General features: G+C 40.8%; 1 protein-coding gene across 1 annotated transcript in view; it reads left to right on the plus strand.

Moving 5' to 3' along the window:
- The window catches only part of IDO2 (indoleamine 2,3-dioxygenase 2), a 73495-nt gene extending 57179 nt beyond the window's left edge, over positions 1-16316 (plus strand). The window contains exons 9-11 of the mRNA XM_023214496.2: positions 4797-4848; positions 13473-13621; positions 15164-16316. Coding sequence (XP_023070264.1) covers positions 4797-4848; positions 13473-13621; positions 15164-15519 — 557 coding nt within the window. The 3' untranslated portion in view covers positions 15520-16316. The remainder of the gene's footprint in view (positions 1-4796; positions 4849-13472; positions 13622-15163) is intronic.
- The last annotated feature ends 2212 nt before the right edge of the window (positions 16317-18528 follow it).

The raw sequence follows: 18528 nt of genomic DNA on the forward strand, positions 1-18528 counted from the left end.
TTCTATTCTTTTTAAAAATCAAATATTTAATTATATAGAATATAGAATATGTAAGTTGGATATATAGAATAATTGGAAAATAAACACCCTCATATCCAGCTTTTACCTTAAGAAACAGATTATTACCAAAAACTGTTGCAACTTTTTGTGTTGTTTTCAACTTCATTCTCCCAAAACATTTCTTCCAGGTGTCATCATCTTGATTATTATATTAATCATTCTCCTTCACTTTTGTATGCTTTCATTATTGTAAAAGTATTCCTAAACAGCATATTTTCATGTTATTTTGTTTTGTATGGCTTTGAAGCTTGTCTAAAAAAATTAAAATGTATGAATTTCTTCCTACAGTTTTCCTATTTCACTAAGGGTCATCCACATTAGTCGAATAGACATAGCACATTTTCACCCCTATACAGCATCATTTTGTACAAGCAGACTATAGTTTACTTATTCTCCATTTATTTCTGTTTGTTTGTTTTGCTATGAAAAGCGATGTCATTACATATACTCATGCCCATAACTACAAGTTTACATATTCAGGTTTTCTGTAGAGTGGACATCAGGCAGTTGAATTGTTCAGCAAGACTGTATGTGCATCTTTAATTTTACTGGCCAACACCAAATTGTTCTTCACAATGTTTGAACTAAGTTGAAATTCCACCTCCCCATCACATTTAGTGTTGTCAACTTCATTTCTTCATTCACTAATTCATTAATTCAGTCTTTTATTTATTTGTTTATTGCTAGTCTGGTAGGTGTATAATGGTGCTTCATCATGGTTTTACTTTGCATTTCTCTGATTTTCTTTTTAAATTTTTTAAAAATTATTTTTATATAGAAATAGGGTCTCACTACATTGCCCAGGCTGGTCTTGAACTCCTGGCTTCAAATGATCCTCCCACCTTGGTCTTTCAAAGTACCCAGATTGATTATAGGCGTGTGCCACTGTGTCCAGGTGATCCGCCTGCCTCGGCCTCCCAAAGTGCTGGGATTACAGGCGTGAACCACCATGTCTGGATGTCTTTCCTCATTTTTATGTTAAATAGGCTTTTATCTTACCTGTTGGTTTTTTATAAGACTTTTGGACACTGTGGAGGCCGATTATTGTTAATTATATGTGTTGTAAATGTTATAGTTCGTCTTATGCCTTTTGAAAGTAAAAGTTCTTAATTTAAATATAGTCAACCTATCAATCATTTGTAAAAGTTTGTGGTTTAAGAGGTCTTACATAAGAAATTATTCCATCATCATCAGTCATAAATACATTTTTTTTTTTTTTTTTTTTTTGAGACAGAGTCTCACTCTGTTGCCCAGGCTGGAGTGCAGTGGCTTAATCTGGGCTCACTGCAACCTCTGCCTCCTGGATCCAGCGATTCTCCTGCCTCAGCCTCCCGAGTAGCTGGGATTATAAGCATGTGCTACCACACAGGGCTAATTTTTGTATTTTTAGTAGAGACAGGGTTTCACCATTTTGCCCAGGCTGATTTTGAACTCCTAAACTCAAGTGATCCACCCACCTCAGCCTCCCAAAGTGCTGGGATTATAGGTGTGAACCACCATGCCTGGCTCATAAATACATGTTTATGTATTTTCTTCTAAAGTTGTTTTGTCTGTCATTTTTAAGTTTTTAATTCACATATAATTACCACTTACTACTTAGAATTATCTGTAAGTAGTATGAGATAAGAAATAAATTCTAATTCCCTCCTAGGAATAAGCACAAACCTGCAATATTAGCACAGTCTTATGTCATATTTTCTAAAATGAATGGATGTGTTTTCTAGGCTCTCTGTTCTGTTTCATTGTCTGTCTTTCCCTGCAACAATATCATCTGCCTTAAACACTCTAGCTTTATGGTATTCCTCATTTTCAAGTAGAGCAAACCGTCACCTGGCTTTTCTCCTCCAGCATCGCTTGTGCTGTCCTGGACTAGGACCTTCATATAGACTGTTAGAATCATCTAGTCAAGTTCCATTTTAAAAATCTATGTTGGAGCTGGATGCAGTGGCTCACACCTGTAATCCCAGGACTTTGGGAGGCTGAGGCGGGTGGATCACTTGAGGTCAAGAGTTTGAGACTGGCCTGGCAAACATGGCAAAATCCCTTCTCTACTAAAAATACAAAAATTAGCTGGGTATTAGGCACCTGAATTCCAGCTACTCGAGAGGCTGAGGCAGGAGAATTGCTTGAATCCTACAGGTGGAGGTTGCTGTGAGCCGAGATTGTGCCACTGCACTCCAGCCTGGGTGACAGAGTGAGACTCCGTTTCAAAATAAAATAAAATAAAATATCTATTTCGGAAATTTTGCTGAAATTTTATTAAATGTCTACATTAATTTAGAAAAAAAGACATGATTTTGATATTCTATTTAATATTTCTGTATTATGAATAAGGCAAATAGAGAGGCAGAGAATAGCATAAAATAATAACTAAAATTCCTGGGGGAACCACCTCAAATCATTTCTTCATATTGCTGAATATTCTTCTTTTGTCCCACGCCCTGAAATATATCCAGACGGAGAACTCTTCTCTTCAATACGTTTCTTCTTTTAGATATTCATATTGAGTTTTCCTGTCCAAGAATATGGTATAAGAGAATATATCCCTTTGTGAGGCCGAAGTGGATAGATCACCTGAGGTCAGGAGTTTGAGAGCAGCCTGGCCAACATGGCAAAATCCCATCTCTACTAAAAACACAATAATTAGCCAGGCGTGGTGGCACATGCCTGTAGTCCCAGCTACTTAAGAGGCTGAGGCAGGAGAATTGCTTGAACCCAGGAGGCGGAGGTTGCAGTGAGCTGAGATCATCATGCCACTGCATTGCAGCCTGGGCGATAGAGCGAGACTTGGTCTCAAAAAAATAATAATAATAATAATTAAAAAAAGAGAATATATCCTTTCACTTACTAGTTTTTTCTTCAATTTCTTTCAAGCTAAGGGGCTTACCTATCTTCTGCTTTATTCATAGTTACTTGATATTTTTGTTTCTAATAAATATAGTATCTTTCGATTTTACTGCCCCTTACCTGTTCATTGCCAGTTTTGAAAATGATATTGATATTTGAATATTAACCTTAAATCTAGCACCTTGGTAAATACTATTATTAATTCTAATAATTATTAGTAGATCCTATGTATTTTCTATTTATAAATTATACTGTTTGAGTGGAATGCTTTGCTTCTTCATTTATCAAATTTACAACTTTTATTTCTTTTTAATATTTTTTTCTTATTCTCCTGGCTAGGACCTCTAACACAGTATTGAGTGGAAGTGCTGATCTTTGTTTAGTTTCACATTTAAAGAAAAGATTGTTTTTAATATTTCACTGTTAAGCATAATATACACAGTAGGCTTTCTGTGGATTCCTTTTATCCATTTAAGAACATCTCCTCTCCTAATTAGCCGAAGTTTTCTGCATGTTTGTTTTAATCGTGAATGTATTTCTTACATCTACTGAAACCATTTTACATAAAAGATATTTAACACCTGTTGAAATGGTCATTTCATTTTTCCTCCTTCAATATGTTAAGTTGGGCAAAATATTAAAGTATTGCCAGTCATTCTGCTTCAGCAAAAAGTAGTAGTTTCTTAGCAGTTTTGGTGAAAAGAGAACATCAAATAAGAAAAACATAGAAGTAGGACCCAGTAAAAATCTAGCGCATGGGGCATTGCCACATGTGAGCTGAGAGAATGTGGTACCACCAAGGAGCATCTGAAGGGCTGGAGGCTGAGGGAAGATGAGTCACCCAGGCTCATGGATGCTTCAAAGAAATTAGGGAGCAGGAAGAAGAAATAGGATCAAAGACTATGTATGATGGTCGGAAAAGGAAGTTGATGGTATGGAGATGTTATCATTTGGGTCTCACCTAAAAGATGTAGATAGATAGATAGATAGATAGATAGATAGATAGATAGATAGATAGATAGATAATAAATAGATGTTATTATTTAGTCCTCACATAACAGAAGTAGATAGATAGATAGATGATTGATAGATAGATAGATAGATAGATAGATAGATAGATAGATAGATAAGATAGATAGATATCTCAGAAACAGAGACACATACAGAGATCTCAGTAAGATAGGCATATGCCAGGTGACAGAATTCAGAGGGGTCCCGCTACGTGAAAACAATAGAACAACCTTCAAAAGTTGATGAAAAGAAATTTAGTACAAATAAGAGGGCAGGCTTCCTTACATACAAGTTAATAAACTGGAAGAATCAGTTATCCCCAAACACTGGAATAGATCAAAATAGTTGTTTATATTAATGAAGGCAGCTAAACATGAAGCTGAGCGAACCTGTCTCTGACCTAGTGTGGCAATCCCTGGGCAAGGGACACTTGGTCCGCTCCGGTGTCCTTTGCTGAATATTCAGACCTTCAGTTAAGCATCAGTGAATTTAGTTTTCATCTCTTGTGAAAGCCTTGAGAGTGGTGATTCTCTCTGCTTTTCTTCTCCTCCCTTCCCTCATTTTCTCAAACATCGTCTTTTTAAAATATGAAATTTTAAAAGATGACTTTGATCTCTTTTTTGTTGTTATTAAGTACAGAGAAAGGAAGAACCACAAATAGAAAAGGGCAGCATATGGAATAGTTTAGAAGTTCTGGGAGCACCCATGAGGGCAACTGCAGAAGAGAACATTCTATCCCCAGTTGCTGCAGCTTTCATTCCAGGTCTCTGTGCATATCAGATAGGGAAGGAGCTCCTGGAGAGCAGCAGGGTCCATGCACATGTAACCAATTGCTTTATTTGTCTGTAGCAAAGTTCACATTTTGATTGCTTTTCCAGATCATGTAGATCCAGACATATTTTATTCAGTCATCCGGATCTTTCTCTCTGGGTAAGTATAGTTCATTTGTTTTCCTGTGTGAAGTCTCTGTAGCATTGACTGAATGTGTAAGGGGAGAAAGAGACAGAAGCTTCCTAGCATAAGAAACATACCAAGTGACCCTTGCTAGGGATCCACTCTCAGGTAAAAGAAGTGGGATACCATCTGCACGACAGATAACACTGAGGGCTAAATATTTCAGTTCAAACTGTTTGCTCCTAGGCAATCTAGATCCATTTGTATTCACTTTTCTTAGAATTATCGCTCAATGACAGAAGGAGAAGAAAAACACAGTATGTCACTCACACAGTTCTATCACTTACATCTACTTTTTCCTCTTGTTATTAAGGCAGGTAGAGGGGTGGAGAGTGTAGTATAGGGTTGAATAGCATCGAAGCTGTCTTCTAAAGTTACTGGAAGAGCTACTCTATGGTTTGAATGAATGTGCCCCTCCAAAATTAATATGTTAAAAACTAATTATGATGATGAGGTATTCGAAGGTGCAGCCTCTGTGAGGTGATTATGTCTCCTCTGAGAGGAGAAAACAATCCCCATGCATGGAACTAATGCCCTTGTAAAGGGGCTGGATGGAGCTCATTTGGCCCTTTTTGTTCCTTTTTTCTTCAATTCCTTGTCCCTTCCACTATGTGAGGACACAGGACTTGAGGCATTACCTTGGAAGTGGAGACCAGGCCCTCACCAGACACTGAACTTGCCAGCACCTTGATCTTGGACTTCCCAGCCTCCAGAACTGTGAGAAATACATTTCTGTTATGGGTAGTCTCCAACTCAATATGGTTTGACTTACCATTTTTTGACTTTATGTTGGTGCAAAAGCATACATATTTCATAGAAACTACTTTGAGTACCTATATGACCATTCTGTTTTTCACATTCGGTAGAGTATTTAATAAATTCCATAACATATTCAACATGTTGACATACATAAGCTTTGTGTTAGGTGGCTTTGCCCAACTGTGGGCTAATGTAAGTGTTCTGAGCACATTTAAAGGCAGCTAGCCTAAGCTAATGTGTTTGGTTGGTCAGATGTATTAAACACATTTTTGCCTTATGATATTTTCAACTTACAATGGGTTTATCAGGATGTAACCTACTGTGAGTTAAAGAACATCTATATTTACAAATTACTCAGTCTAATGTATTTTGTTGTAGCAACAGGAACAGACTTAAGACACTACCGCAAACCATTTGTTTCATATTTTCTGAGTACTCTTCTTTTGTCACATGGCTTAAGATTTCTCCACAGAGAGAACTCTACTATTATTTTATTTTATTTTATTTTTGAGACAGAGTCTTGCTCTTTTCACCCAGGCTGGAGTGCAGTGGCACCATCTTGGCTCATGGCAACCTCTGCCTCCTGGGTTCAAACAACTCTCCTGCCTCAGCCTCCCAAGTAGCTGGGATTACAGGTGGCTGTCACCAAGCCTGGTTAATTTTTGTATTTTTAGCAGAGATGGGGTTTTGCCATGTTAGTCAGGCTGGTCTCGAACCCCTGGCCTCAGGTGATCTGCCTCCCTTGGCCTCCCAAAGTGTTGGGATTACAGGAGTGAGCCACCACGCCTGGTCGATAACTGTACTTTTAGATACTTGCTTTGCTTAAACAAATTAGCCATTCCTTCCTTGACATGTTTTAATCAGATTGCCTTCCTATTAACTTTGGAAATTAAGAGTTTTTGGTTTGTTTTTGTTTAATTTTTAAACAGTGAAAAATGAAAGGTGAAGGCAATGGCTGGATGAGGTGAATATGTCAAATAGATATCATCTAGTGGGCCATCTTATTAACTAGGAGATACCTGAAATGCTATCAAAAGAAATAATCTGAAGCTGTGTCTGGAGACGTGTAAATGCTAAAAATCTACTGTATTACGTTGGTGGAAGGACAGAGTAGCAACACATACTAAGTATTTTCTCCACATTGGATGAGTTTGACATGTGAAGCACTTCAAACAGAGTCCAGTCTGAGAGAGAGTGGGGGTGGAATCCTCCTTGTAGAGGGTACAGAGTGGAAGCAAAAAGGTTTCCAAGATTGAGAGTAATGGGTGCACGGTTTATGGGGGAAAGGGAAAACAAAAACAAGGGTACAGAAATGGAGCTGAGAGTGTATCTTAGTATTTAGACTTTCTCTGTATACCTTTGATAGGATTAGAAGAAGAAAAATGGACCATTTTAAAAAATTTCATGCTACCACATAGTGGCCTTATACTGTAGATGCAGAAACAGACTGGCATTTAGGAAGCACCTAATTCTGGAAAATGCCTTTGTGCTTCACATTGCTCTCTAAATCTGTATGTTTTTCCTTGTTACACAACAATTTACCACAAATTTAGTAGCTTAAAACAATATGCCTTCATTGTTCCACAATTCTGTAAGTCAGAATCATAGGCAAGCTCAACTGACTTTTCCATTTAGGGTCTCAAAAGGCCAAAGTTAATTTATCTGTTGGGGTGGGCTCTTAACTGAAGATCTGGGGAAGAATTCCCTTCAAAACTCATTTAGGTTGTTTTCAGAATTCAGTGTTTTGTGGTTCCAGAACTGAGATCTGTTTCTTTGCTGGCTGTCAGACAGGAGCTGCTCTCAGCTTCTTGAGGCATCCAGTATTACTTGTCATGTGGTTTCTCCCATCTCCCTATTGGCATTTTTTTTTTTTTTTTTTTTTTTTAAGACAGAGTCTTGCTTTGTCACGCAGGCTGGAATGCAGTGGCACGATCTTGGCTCACCACAACCTCTATCTCCCGGGTTCAAGTGATTCTCCTGCCTCAGCCTCCCAAGTAGCTGGGATTACAGGCACCCGCCACCAGCCTGGCTGTATTTTTTGTAGAGACAGGGTCTCACCATGTTGGCCAAGCTGGTCTTGACTCCTGTCCTCAAGTGGTCTGCCCACCTCAGCCTCCCAAAGTGCTGAGATTACAGGCATGAGTCATTGTGCCCAGCCAGCACTGACAATTCTAATCCTTCTAGCACTTTGATTCCCTCTCACCTCTCTTTCTGCCACTAGCCAGAGAAAACTCTCTGATTTTAAAGGTCTTATGTGATTAGATTCAGCTTACCTAGGTAATTCAGGATAACTCCCTATGTCAAGATCAACTGATTAATAACCTTAATTACACTTGCAAAGTCCCCTTTGCGATAATATATCATACTGATAGACATGATATCTCATAATACTAATAATTCTAAGAATTATGATAAGAATCTTGGAGAATCATTTTTAGACTTATACCTACCACAGTATCCTTCAAGGAATAAATTGATTCTACTTCTTCCTTACGTCAGAAGCATCTGATGAGGATGAACTATGTATTCTGAAATCCCCATGACGAGGTGGGTACTAGAAGGTGATTTTACTCCCATTAAAATAAATTTAGAGTCATTGACAAATTTTATCTGTGATTTACATAAATGCCTCCCCTCTGTTTCTTACCCTGAAAATATTTCCCTTGTAGCTAAGTGGCCAGTATTAAATCCTACATGCATTAATTAGTGTAGATGGCCAAAAACATCCGAACTATTGAGAATTCCCGTTAGTATTGTCTTGAAAAACGTAAATTTGCTTTTTTGTTCTTGATTTATCTTATTTTTGATTTATTATTTATTTTTATTTATTTATTTTTAGACAGAGTTCTCACCGTATCACACAGGCTGGATCTTGGCTCACTGCAACCTCTGCCTCCCAGGTTCAAATGATCCTCCTGCCTCAGCCTCCCAAGTAGCTGGGACTACAGGCACCCACACAGTGCCCGGCTAAATTTTGTATTTTCAGTAGAGGCAGAGTTTCACCATGTAGCCTAGGCTGGTCTCAAACTCGTGACCTAAGGTGATCTGCCCACCTTGGCCTCTCAAAGTGCTGGGATTACAGACATGAGCCACCAGACCCGGCCTTTTTGCTTGCTTTAAAAAAAAACATTTTTATTTAGGAGAATGGAGATATTTCATGTGTAGATGACACATATTCATTCCTTTTAGCTTTAGTTTCCACTCACATTAAATTTCTTGAGGAAGAGGCCGGGCGCGGTGGCTCAAGCCTGTAATCCCAGCACTTTGGGAGGCCGAGGGGGGCGGATCACAAGGTCAGGAGATCGAGACCATCCTGGCTAACACGGTGAAACCCCATCTCTACTAAAAAAATACAAATAAACTAGCTGGGCGAGGTGGCGGGCGCCTGTAGTCCCAGCTACTCGGGAGGCTGAGGCAGGAGAATGGTGTGAACCCGGGAGGCGGAGCTTGCAGTGAGCTGAGATCTGGCCACTGCACTCCAGCTTGGGCGACAGAGCGAGACTCCGTCTCAAAAAAAAAAAAAATTTCTTGAGGAAGTTATTAGCCCTTGCAAAAAAGCAATATTTGGACTGCTCAAAGAAACACCATTTCCCTTCCTCAGACTAGAATTGCAAGCTAGAGAACATGAGTTTTGAAAGTAGATGTGCTTCTTTTATCTTTTTGGACTTTCATGCTGATATTTGTTCTGTCACCTTCAATGTGACATCCTCTTCAGGGCGAGGCACTGAAAACAGACTGATTAATGTCTCTTGACCATTTGAGACACTGGATGGCTCTTTTAAGCTGGCCACGTTCTTTCAAGAACTATGCTTGGGTCTACATATTCTGGATATATAATACATACTTGTAGGATGCTATTTTTTAATCATTCATTTATCACATATTTAGTGAGTGCCTACCCCATGTCAGTTCTAGGTGCTGGGAATAGAGCAGTAAAACCAACCCTCCACTTGGCCCCTCTGGAGCTTACATTTCCATGGTGAGGGATGGACAATTAATACACAGGTAAATCTAATAAAAGCATCATACAATATACATTACAATGATAAGCACAATGAAGAAATGGAAAGCAGGATAGAGTGTATTAGGGACTGTTGAATACGGTGGCCAAATTTTCTTATTTATTGTGGTCCAAGAGTGCCACAACCCTCTATGACATTTGAGCAGATACCTGGAGGAAGTGAGGGAGTGAGCCGTAAGAAGGAATGGCAAGTGCAATGTCCCTGAGGTGGGAGCGTGTTGGTCATGGTGGAAGAGCTGCAGGAAGCCAGCAGGACCACAACACTCAGGGGAGAATGAGAAAGAGTGAGGTGACAGTAGAGACCGGATCATGTAGAGCTTTGTCAGCTTCTCTTCTGAGTGAGATGGACAACATTGACATGTTTTGAAAAGAATAACAACGTGATCTGCCTTCAGTTGCAAATCATCTCTGTATTGACTGAGTAAGAAACAGACTTCGAGAATTAAGATGGAAACAGGGAAAATATTTAAGAAGCTATCACTACAATCCAGGGTGGTGGCTTGTACTAGGGTACAAGGGCTAAAGGTGTTAAGAAATGGTCAGATTGTGGATATGTACTGAAATCAAAGTTAATGGAAAGATGTGAGTCAAAGATAATTTGCAGGTTTTGAGGGCCTGGTTCACTGAAAGAACAGAGACATCATTTAATCCAATGAGGAAGACTATAGGAGGAGCAGGTTTAGCAAAGAAGAAAGGAAATCAGGAGATCGGTTTAGGGACACATTCATATAAAGTAGGCAGTTGGATGCACGGGTCCGGAATTTAGGGGAGAGGTCCAGCTATAGGTGTAAATAGCTTTTTACGTTTGTAAAGAGTCAGGATATAGGCTTTGTTTTTTCTGTTTTTTTTTTTTTTTTTTTTTTTTTTTTTTTGAGACGGAGTCTCGCTCTGTCGCCCAGGCTGGAGTGCAGTGGCCGGATCTCAGCTCACTGCAAGCTCCGCCTCCCGGGTTTACACTATTCTCCTGCCTCAGCCTCCGGAGTAGCTGGGACTACAGGCGCCCGCCACCTCGCCCGGCTAGTTTTTTGTATTTTTAGTAGAGACGGGGTTTCACCATGTTAGCCAGGATGGTCTCGATCTGCTGACCTCGTGATCCGCCCGTCTCAGCCTCCCAAAGTGCTGGGATTACAGGCTTGAGCCACCGCGCCCGGCCTGTTTTTTTCTTTTTTTAAGACAGAGTCTCGCTCTGCCACCCATGCTGGAGTGCAGTGGCACAATCTCGGCTCACTACAACCACTGCCTCTGGGTTCGAGCGATTCTCCTACTTCAGCCTCCCGAGTAGCTGGGACTACAGGTGTGCACCACCATGCCAGGCTAATTTTTATATTTTTAATGGAAATGGGGTTTCACCATGTTGACCTGTCTGGTGTCAAACTCCTGACCTCGAGTGATCTCCCCACCTGGGCCTCCCAAAGTGCTGGGATTACAGGCGTGAGCCACCCCATCCAGCTGGGATATAGTTGTTTTCTAAATCTATGAGGCTAGATAAAACCATTTGGAAATTGAGAGTAGTGAGCAGTCCATGGACTGACCCTTTGAGAGTGCAACATTTAGCCGTACTCAAGATGGGAAGGAGCTAGTGAAAGAGCCCTGAATGACTACATAAGACCATCAACCGGATTACAAAGAAAAACCCGAACAAGTGTGCCCATATATCACCCAATAGCAGTTATGTCTTTCATATTTCTTCCCCATAAAATGTTCATCAACTTTATTGGACCAGGGTCTTAACGGACAAGTCACAAAACCTCTCTGGAACCTATTTTGTTTTTCAACAGCTGTAGGAAGCAAATATAAATTGGGAAAACAAAGGCTCAGAAAGATTTGTACAAAGTTAAACAGTAATGAAAAGGGAGCTGGGATTCCCACTCACTCTAAAAATTATGATAAAATGGCTAGTATTCATTGAATGCTTAACATGTTCCAGGCCCTGGGCAGGTATTATTTTAATTAATTTTCACAATAATCCAATAAGGTAGATGCTAATTTTCTCAGATGAGGAAGCTGAGGCTCAGAGAGGTTAATTAACTAAGCCAAGGCTCACTGTTAATAAATAGCAAAGCTAAAATTAAATTCCATATCTGCTAGACGTAGAGGCCTTGCTCCTAACAGCTGCAGCCTGTCAGGACCTGGCAGTAGTAACCTCTCCTTTCTTCTTCCCACCATTCCCATGCCCTCTTTCTGTACCACATCTCTTTTCAGACTGATGGTGCCCGAGTTACAAAGGCCACCGTGCTATTTACCCAGTGAAAGCAGTAGCACAGCCAACCCAAAGAGCCCCCAGTGAAAACAACCTGGCTCCTTACAGCACTTCCAGCCTCAGAGCAGTATTTGAAAAACATCATGAACAGCAAACATGGCAGTCTGTCTGTGGCTTTTCTATGTGTATATGGTGTGTGCGTGTGTCCCTTCTCTTGAGCAAAATGACTTTCAGAATTATAGAAAAAAGGTGCCACATCAATGTAAATCTGTTATTTATTTAAACTCATAACAAAGAAAGTAACTTGTTTCTGGCTATCGGAGTAAAAGACGATATTCTTTAGTAAAAATAGAAATCCACATATGAGGTTCTTGTAGAAATGAAGATAGAAAATTGCAAGTTTGGGGATCAAGTTCTGTTTCTATCATCCTTTAACAGTATGACCCTGGAGCCTTAATTGCTTTAAGTCTTTGTTAGTTTATCTGTGAAATGAAGTATTAAAAAAAAAAAAAAACCCAAAACCTGCCCTGATCTACACACAAGAAGTCAAATGAGAAAATGAATGCGAAGATGCTTTATAAACTATACAGCATGGTAGGTGCAAATGTGACATGAGCTTGTTCTTATTTCAGACACATTATAAAGTCATGCCCACACACTCTGTGATTGTTCAAGACTATGCAAAGACAGACACAAGAAAATGAGTGAAACAGATGGAGGCATAAAGAGGGGGAACTCAGAGAAAACAGTGAAGAACAGGAATCAGAGAGACAAAGAAGGAGATGAAAGGTGGGGAGGAGAAGAGAGGGAAGGGAAGGGAGGAGAGAACAGCTGCTTCGTGGAGCATGGCCGGCAGCCCAGTCCCAGCCTTTCTGCATGTCCCTGACTTCAGCCTCTGGTGAGGCACAGGCTTCTCTGTGCTTCCTGCTGTTACTCTTCTCATCCATCCTTATTATCAAAACCTGTGGTCAACAAAGTATTTGATAAAGGCATCCTCAAAGTCAGGTAACATCTGTACATTACAGATTACAAAGTTAGGTTATATCCAGAATTGATAGTTTAATGTGATGACTTGTTAACAATTATCACTGTTTCAGGGAAGGGCAAAGGTGTGTGTGTGTGTGTGTGTGTGTGTGTTTTCATTTGTGTGTATCTGTGTATGCAGTTGTGGGTGTTTGTGTATATTTGTGAGGCTCTTTACTTGGCGGAGTTGTAAGTATCTGGTCATCAAGGTTGAGATTAGCAAAGGAAGTGAAGAAGATTTTTCCAGAGACCCTGAAATGTTCCTGTTGAGCAGCACTGAGGACATCTTTATAACCGAGTATTTGCAATAAATATGTCATGGGACCAGTGCCACAAATTCCTCTCTAAATAGCCTTTACCTCTCTGGAATAACCCTTTAGATGAGGAAGAAAAGGGCTATGAATTTATAGCTTGTTATGAAGCTGGAGTGAAGATGATGCTTCAGTACTTACCCTACAAAGATACCCCCAATCCCTCACCCTAAAATTACCATTGAAATCATTTTTCCTTTCTCCTTCACTTTCAGTTTCCATGTCAGAAAATGTAGCGTTACTTCCCTGCACCCCTTTCTTCTCTCTCACTTTTATTCTTGCTTAGATGGAAAGATAACCCAGCAATGCCTGCAGGGCTGATGTATGAAGGAGTTTCCAAAGAGCCCATGAAATACTCGGGCGGGAGTGCAGCTCAGAGCACAGTGCTTCATGCCTTTGATGAGTTCTTAGGCATTCGTCATAGCAAGGAAAGTGGTGAGTCAGACATTTTGTTTTCCCTTAAGAGGAGAGGGGGGAAGAGAAGAGGGTTTTTTTTTTTTTAATTTTTTTAACCAATTGATAAAACCAAATATAAATTAAAATGTCATGAAGTTTATACTTCTCTAAGTCAGCCAAGAAACCGCATGACTGCCAATGTTTTTGTGTCAAGTCAATTAATGTTGGAATATCAGATCTCAGCTTGATCTTGGATTTTACTTCCAAATCTTAAAATGTTGCTCTGTTTCCAACTGTTCACTATCACTTTGGTTTGGATCTTTAGAAACTAGCTTCCTTTTTCTGAAATGGGGGAGAGATGTAGAGTTTGAAGGCTATGAACCTGGGCCAGCTGGAAACAGGTATGCGCTCTTCCAAGAAAGTCCTTCCCCACAAAATGGTGCAACCTCTAGTCAAATCTATTTATACTAGCAGAGGGATCTACCACGCTGGAAGCTTGAAATTGCTCATTTTCTTACCTGCCAGGATCAAGATAAGTTTTTAACAGTTGCAAACAAGACAGTTCATACGACGGAGTTTTCAAATTGGATTAGAAGAAAAAGAATCACCAGAACTTAGTGTCATAGATTCAAGTTGGTTATTTAGAACTGTGATAATTTTTCATGGATTTTGGCATTTGGTGATATCAGTGGTTGATTTACTTACCATGCATACTATTAAACCCATAATGAATTTCCTATAAATATCTATTGATTTGATTTTAAACCATTTGGCTTCAAGAGGCTATTACTAAAACAGTGACTCATTATCTTTTTTGCCTTCACAGGCTCTGTGTAACTTTCTCCTTTTCTTGTACTCCCTCCAAAACAAAGCACTGAGGAAACAAAATTCACCAGAGTATTCAGCTAGTCAGGTCAAGGGTTTGTGTCCTACATTTGAAGATATTCCTCATAGCAGCTGCCAACTGGATACTTCATTTACATTTGTTATCTAGTAAATATTTATACATTGGCAAATAAATCTAGTGCCAACTCTGTCATTTGAGATGTGCTTACTTTGTTTCCTCTTCTCCATCTCCTGTCAACAGTTAGAAATATGCATTTGAGTATGTGAAGTCTGCAAACGAAAGGGCCAAGGTAGATTTGAATTAGAACACCAGCAACAATTTCTGGTGCATTCCTGTCTGAAAAAGCAGACAAGATTGGGCACCACCGTGGCTCACACCTGTAATCCCAACACTTTGGAAGTCTGAGGTTGGGGGATCACTTGCCCCCAGGAATTCAAGACAAGCCTGGGCAACATAGCAATGGCCCATCTTTACTAAAATAAATACAAAAAATATTAACTGGGTGTGGTGGCACACACCTGGAGTTTCAGCTACTCAGAAGACTGAGGTGGGAGGATCACTTGAACTCAGGGGCAGAGGTGGCAGTAAGCTGAGATCACACCACTGCGCTTCAGCCTGGGTGACAGAGCAAGACCCTATCTTGAGAAAAAAAAAAAAAAAAAGAAGAAGAAGCAGATGAGCTCTGCTATATTTCCATGTGGAGCTATGACATTATGTTGTATTGTTTCTTTCAGCTGACTTTCTGTACAGAATGAGGGATTACATGCCTCCTTCCCATAAGGCCTTCATAGAAGACATCCACTCAGCACCTTCCCTGAGGGACTACGTCCTGTCCTCTCGACAGGACCACTTGCTGACAGCCTATAACCAGTGTGTGCAGGCCCTGGTAGACCTGCGGAGCTATCACATCACGATGGTCACCAGATACCTCATCACAGCTGCAGCCAAGGCAAAGCGTGGGAAGCCAAACCATCTCCCAGGGCCTCCTCAGGCTTTAGAAGACAGGGGCACAGGTGGAACCGCAGTTATGAGCTTCCTTAAGAGTGTCAGGGATAAGACCTTGGAGTCAATCCTTCACCCAGGTGGTTAGGAGGCTGCCCTCTCCCCAGCAATGCAGAGCCCCCATGGAGGGCAGGTGGGCCTGGAGAATGAGGGTCAGGGTTCTGTCTGGGGTCATCCAGGAAGGATCTCAGCCCTATTCATGTTCCGGCTCTACAGAGCACCATAATCTCCTTGTCGAGAACTGTTGACTTCACAAAGGAGAGTTGATGTGGCCAAGACTTTCCTTCTCTACCTGATCACTGCTTAACAGCAAGTATCATGGATATTTCCTCATGCAGAACCCTCCAGAGGAGTGACTGTACCCCATTCTCTTCGCCAAGTAGTAGAAAACCAATCTGAATTTCAAAAATCAGATAAAATTGCCCGGGGATACATTACCTGCTGATTTTCTTAAAAAACAAATTCACTTAACAATTCATTAGGTTCCTACTGAGCACTGCCTCCAAGATTAGAACAAGGATTTCTGTGGTCCCAGACCAGCCCTCTTCTCCCTGAATGTGTTGAGTTTGGTGTCAGGAGGTTGGAAATGCTCCAGTGGAGATGTGGAAGAAAGAGGATGCTGACAATAAGGACTTGGATGCCACCAGTGTGAAAATGAGCAGTTAATGATACGGGAACGGATGAGACTTTCCACATGGTACCCAGATTTGCAAATTGTATTGTAGTGCCTTTCTTTATTTTTAGAAGAATTATTCTGTCTTCTTACTCTGAAAATCTGTATTTGTAAAATGAAAGAATGGATCTTATATAAGTAAATAAGAAAACTGGGAATAAGTAGTAAATCGATGTGGTTAGTGTGCAAATAAATGTAAATGCTTTTATTGACTTGGTTTCTATCTCAAGAGCTCATTTCACCTGGCAGTAGAAAATGTGAAAATTTTAATCAGGCCAATTTATTTATTTATTTATTTTTGAGATGGAGTCTCGCTCTATCATCCAGGCTGAAGTGCAGTGGTGTGACCTCTGTTCACTGCAACCTCTACCTCCTGGGTTCAAGCGATTCTCCAGCCTCAGTCTCCTGAGTAGCTGGGATTACAGGTGCCCATCACCGTGCCTGAGTAATTTTTTGTTGTTGTTTTTTGTATTTTTAGTAGAGACGGGTTTCACCATGTTGGCCAGGCTGATCTTGAACTCCCAACCTCAAGTGATCCACCTACCACGGCCTCCCAAAGTGCTGGGATTACAGGCCTGAGCCATTGCACCCAGCCAATCAGACCAATTTAGAATAAAATAAATTCTGTTCATTGAAGGTTGCCCCTCACCCTCCATGCTGTGCACATGCATATACCTGGAATAGCTTCTAAATTCCAGGGGGGCCTATCTAGTATCTTGATTACTGAGCAGCCTCTGCCAAGTTCACATAGGCTAAGAAGTCCCTCTCCTCACGTGGACACTGGTCAAGTGCAACCTGTGGCCTGTGTCATCATGTCTCAAAGCCCTTCACATTCTCCAGCCCTCAAGGTCCTATCACAATACCTGGAAAAACATCTGACTACTTCCCACCTGCCCTAGGAATATTTAGAGAGTGTTATAACCACAGCAACCACCTCCTCTTTCCAGTGTCATGGGGGAAAGAGAATTTTGCAGGCTTGTGAACTCTCGGGGCCCTTGGTAGGATGCCATGAACCAGTGTCTTCCACCTGGGGCATGGGGAGGGCCCTTCCTGTCCTGTCTGCACAGGGCTTGGTCTGGCAAAGATGAGGTGGACAGGAAAGACCAAGAGCTTCTTCTCAGAGACACTTTCAGATGCTCTTCCCTGCTGCTGACATTGCCCTCTCTTCTCTAATCCATAAAGAATAATCCTTTTCTAGTCTGGATGGGCCAAGGAAAACGCCTGGCTCTGACGGTATCCTCTCTGCCTGTTGTTCAGGTCAGATTCTCAGCTCAAAAACTTAGGCTACCATGACTCAGAATGCCTTTTCTCTACGCATGCTGTTCTTGTGTTTGAAAAGTCTATTTTGAACCTCAAAAAGCGAGCATGAATATATTTGTTGTTCTTTGATTTGCTCTGGGATCAGTAAACTCAGACAGTCTTAACTACCTGGGCTGAGTGTGTGCCATGGTCCAAGGATGTGGACAGGTGGCAGAAGAGGACAGAAGCACATTGGTGAATAATCCAAACCATGATTCCTCCCCACTGTCACTCTCAGGTATAAAGCTCATGACCTTTAGAATAAGACCTGTTTGAATTCTGACTTTCCTGTTTTTTAAAACAATATGTTTTTTGGCCAATTTCAGAAAGTCACTAATTCTCAGATTCCTATTTCTTATAAAATCGAGATGATCAGATGGGTCTCAAGGTAGATACAAATAACAGAAGTGATAATGCCTGGCACAAAGGGAAAATGTCAACAAAAGTTTATTTGGTTATGAGGTGGGGCTCAGAGCATAGATTGCATATATATCAGTCAAAAGAGAACACTATATTCCTCCAGCTTCTTGAATCCATAGCAATAAAACGATTGTTTCTCATTTGGATATGCGGGGGGTGGGTAGAAACTGACAAAACTATGGGCTTCAAGAGCTGAAAAACCAGGCCAGGAGTGGTGGCTCACACCTGTAATCCCAGCATTTTGGGAGGCTGAAGTGGGTGGATCATCTAAGGTTGGGAGTTCGAGACCAGCCTGACCGACATGGAGAAACCCCATGTCTACTAAAAATACAAAATTAGCCAGGCACACCTCTAATCCCAGCCACCCAGGAGGCTGAGGCAGGAGAATCGCTTGAACCTGGGAGGTGGAGGCGGAGGTGAGCCAAGATCGCGCCATTACACTCCAGCCTGGGCAACGAGAGTGAAACTACATCTCAAAAAAAAAAAAAAAAAGCTGAAAAATCTGGGTTTGTATTCCAGCTTTGTCACTGACAGACATGTTGTCTAAACTTTCATAGCCACAGTTTGCTTATTTATAAAAGAGGTGATTTCATAATTACTGTATGGAGATAAATGGTGGTTATCACATTACCATTCTCCCTGTTTGGTCCTTGAACCGGAGAGAATCATGTCTAGGGGTTCCTAAGAACCAGAACGGAGCTTGGA

Source organism: Piliocolobus tephrosceles, chromosome 7 (genome assembly GCF_002776525.5).
Source record: "Piliocolobus tephrosceles isolate RC106 chromosome 7, ASM277652v3, whole genome shotgun sequence".
Taxonomy (NCBI): Eukaryota; Metazoa; Chordata; class Mammalia; order Primates; family Cercopithecidae; genus Piliocolobus; species Piliocolobus tephrosceles.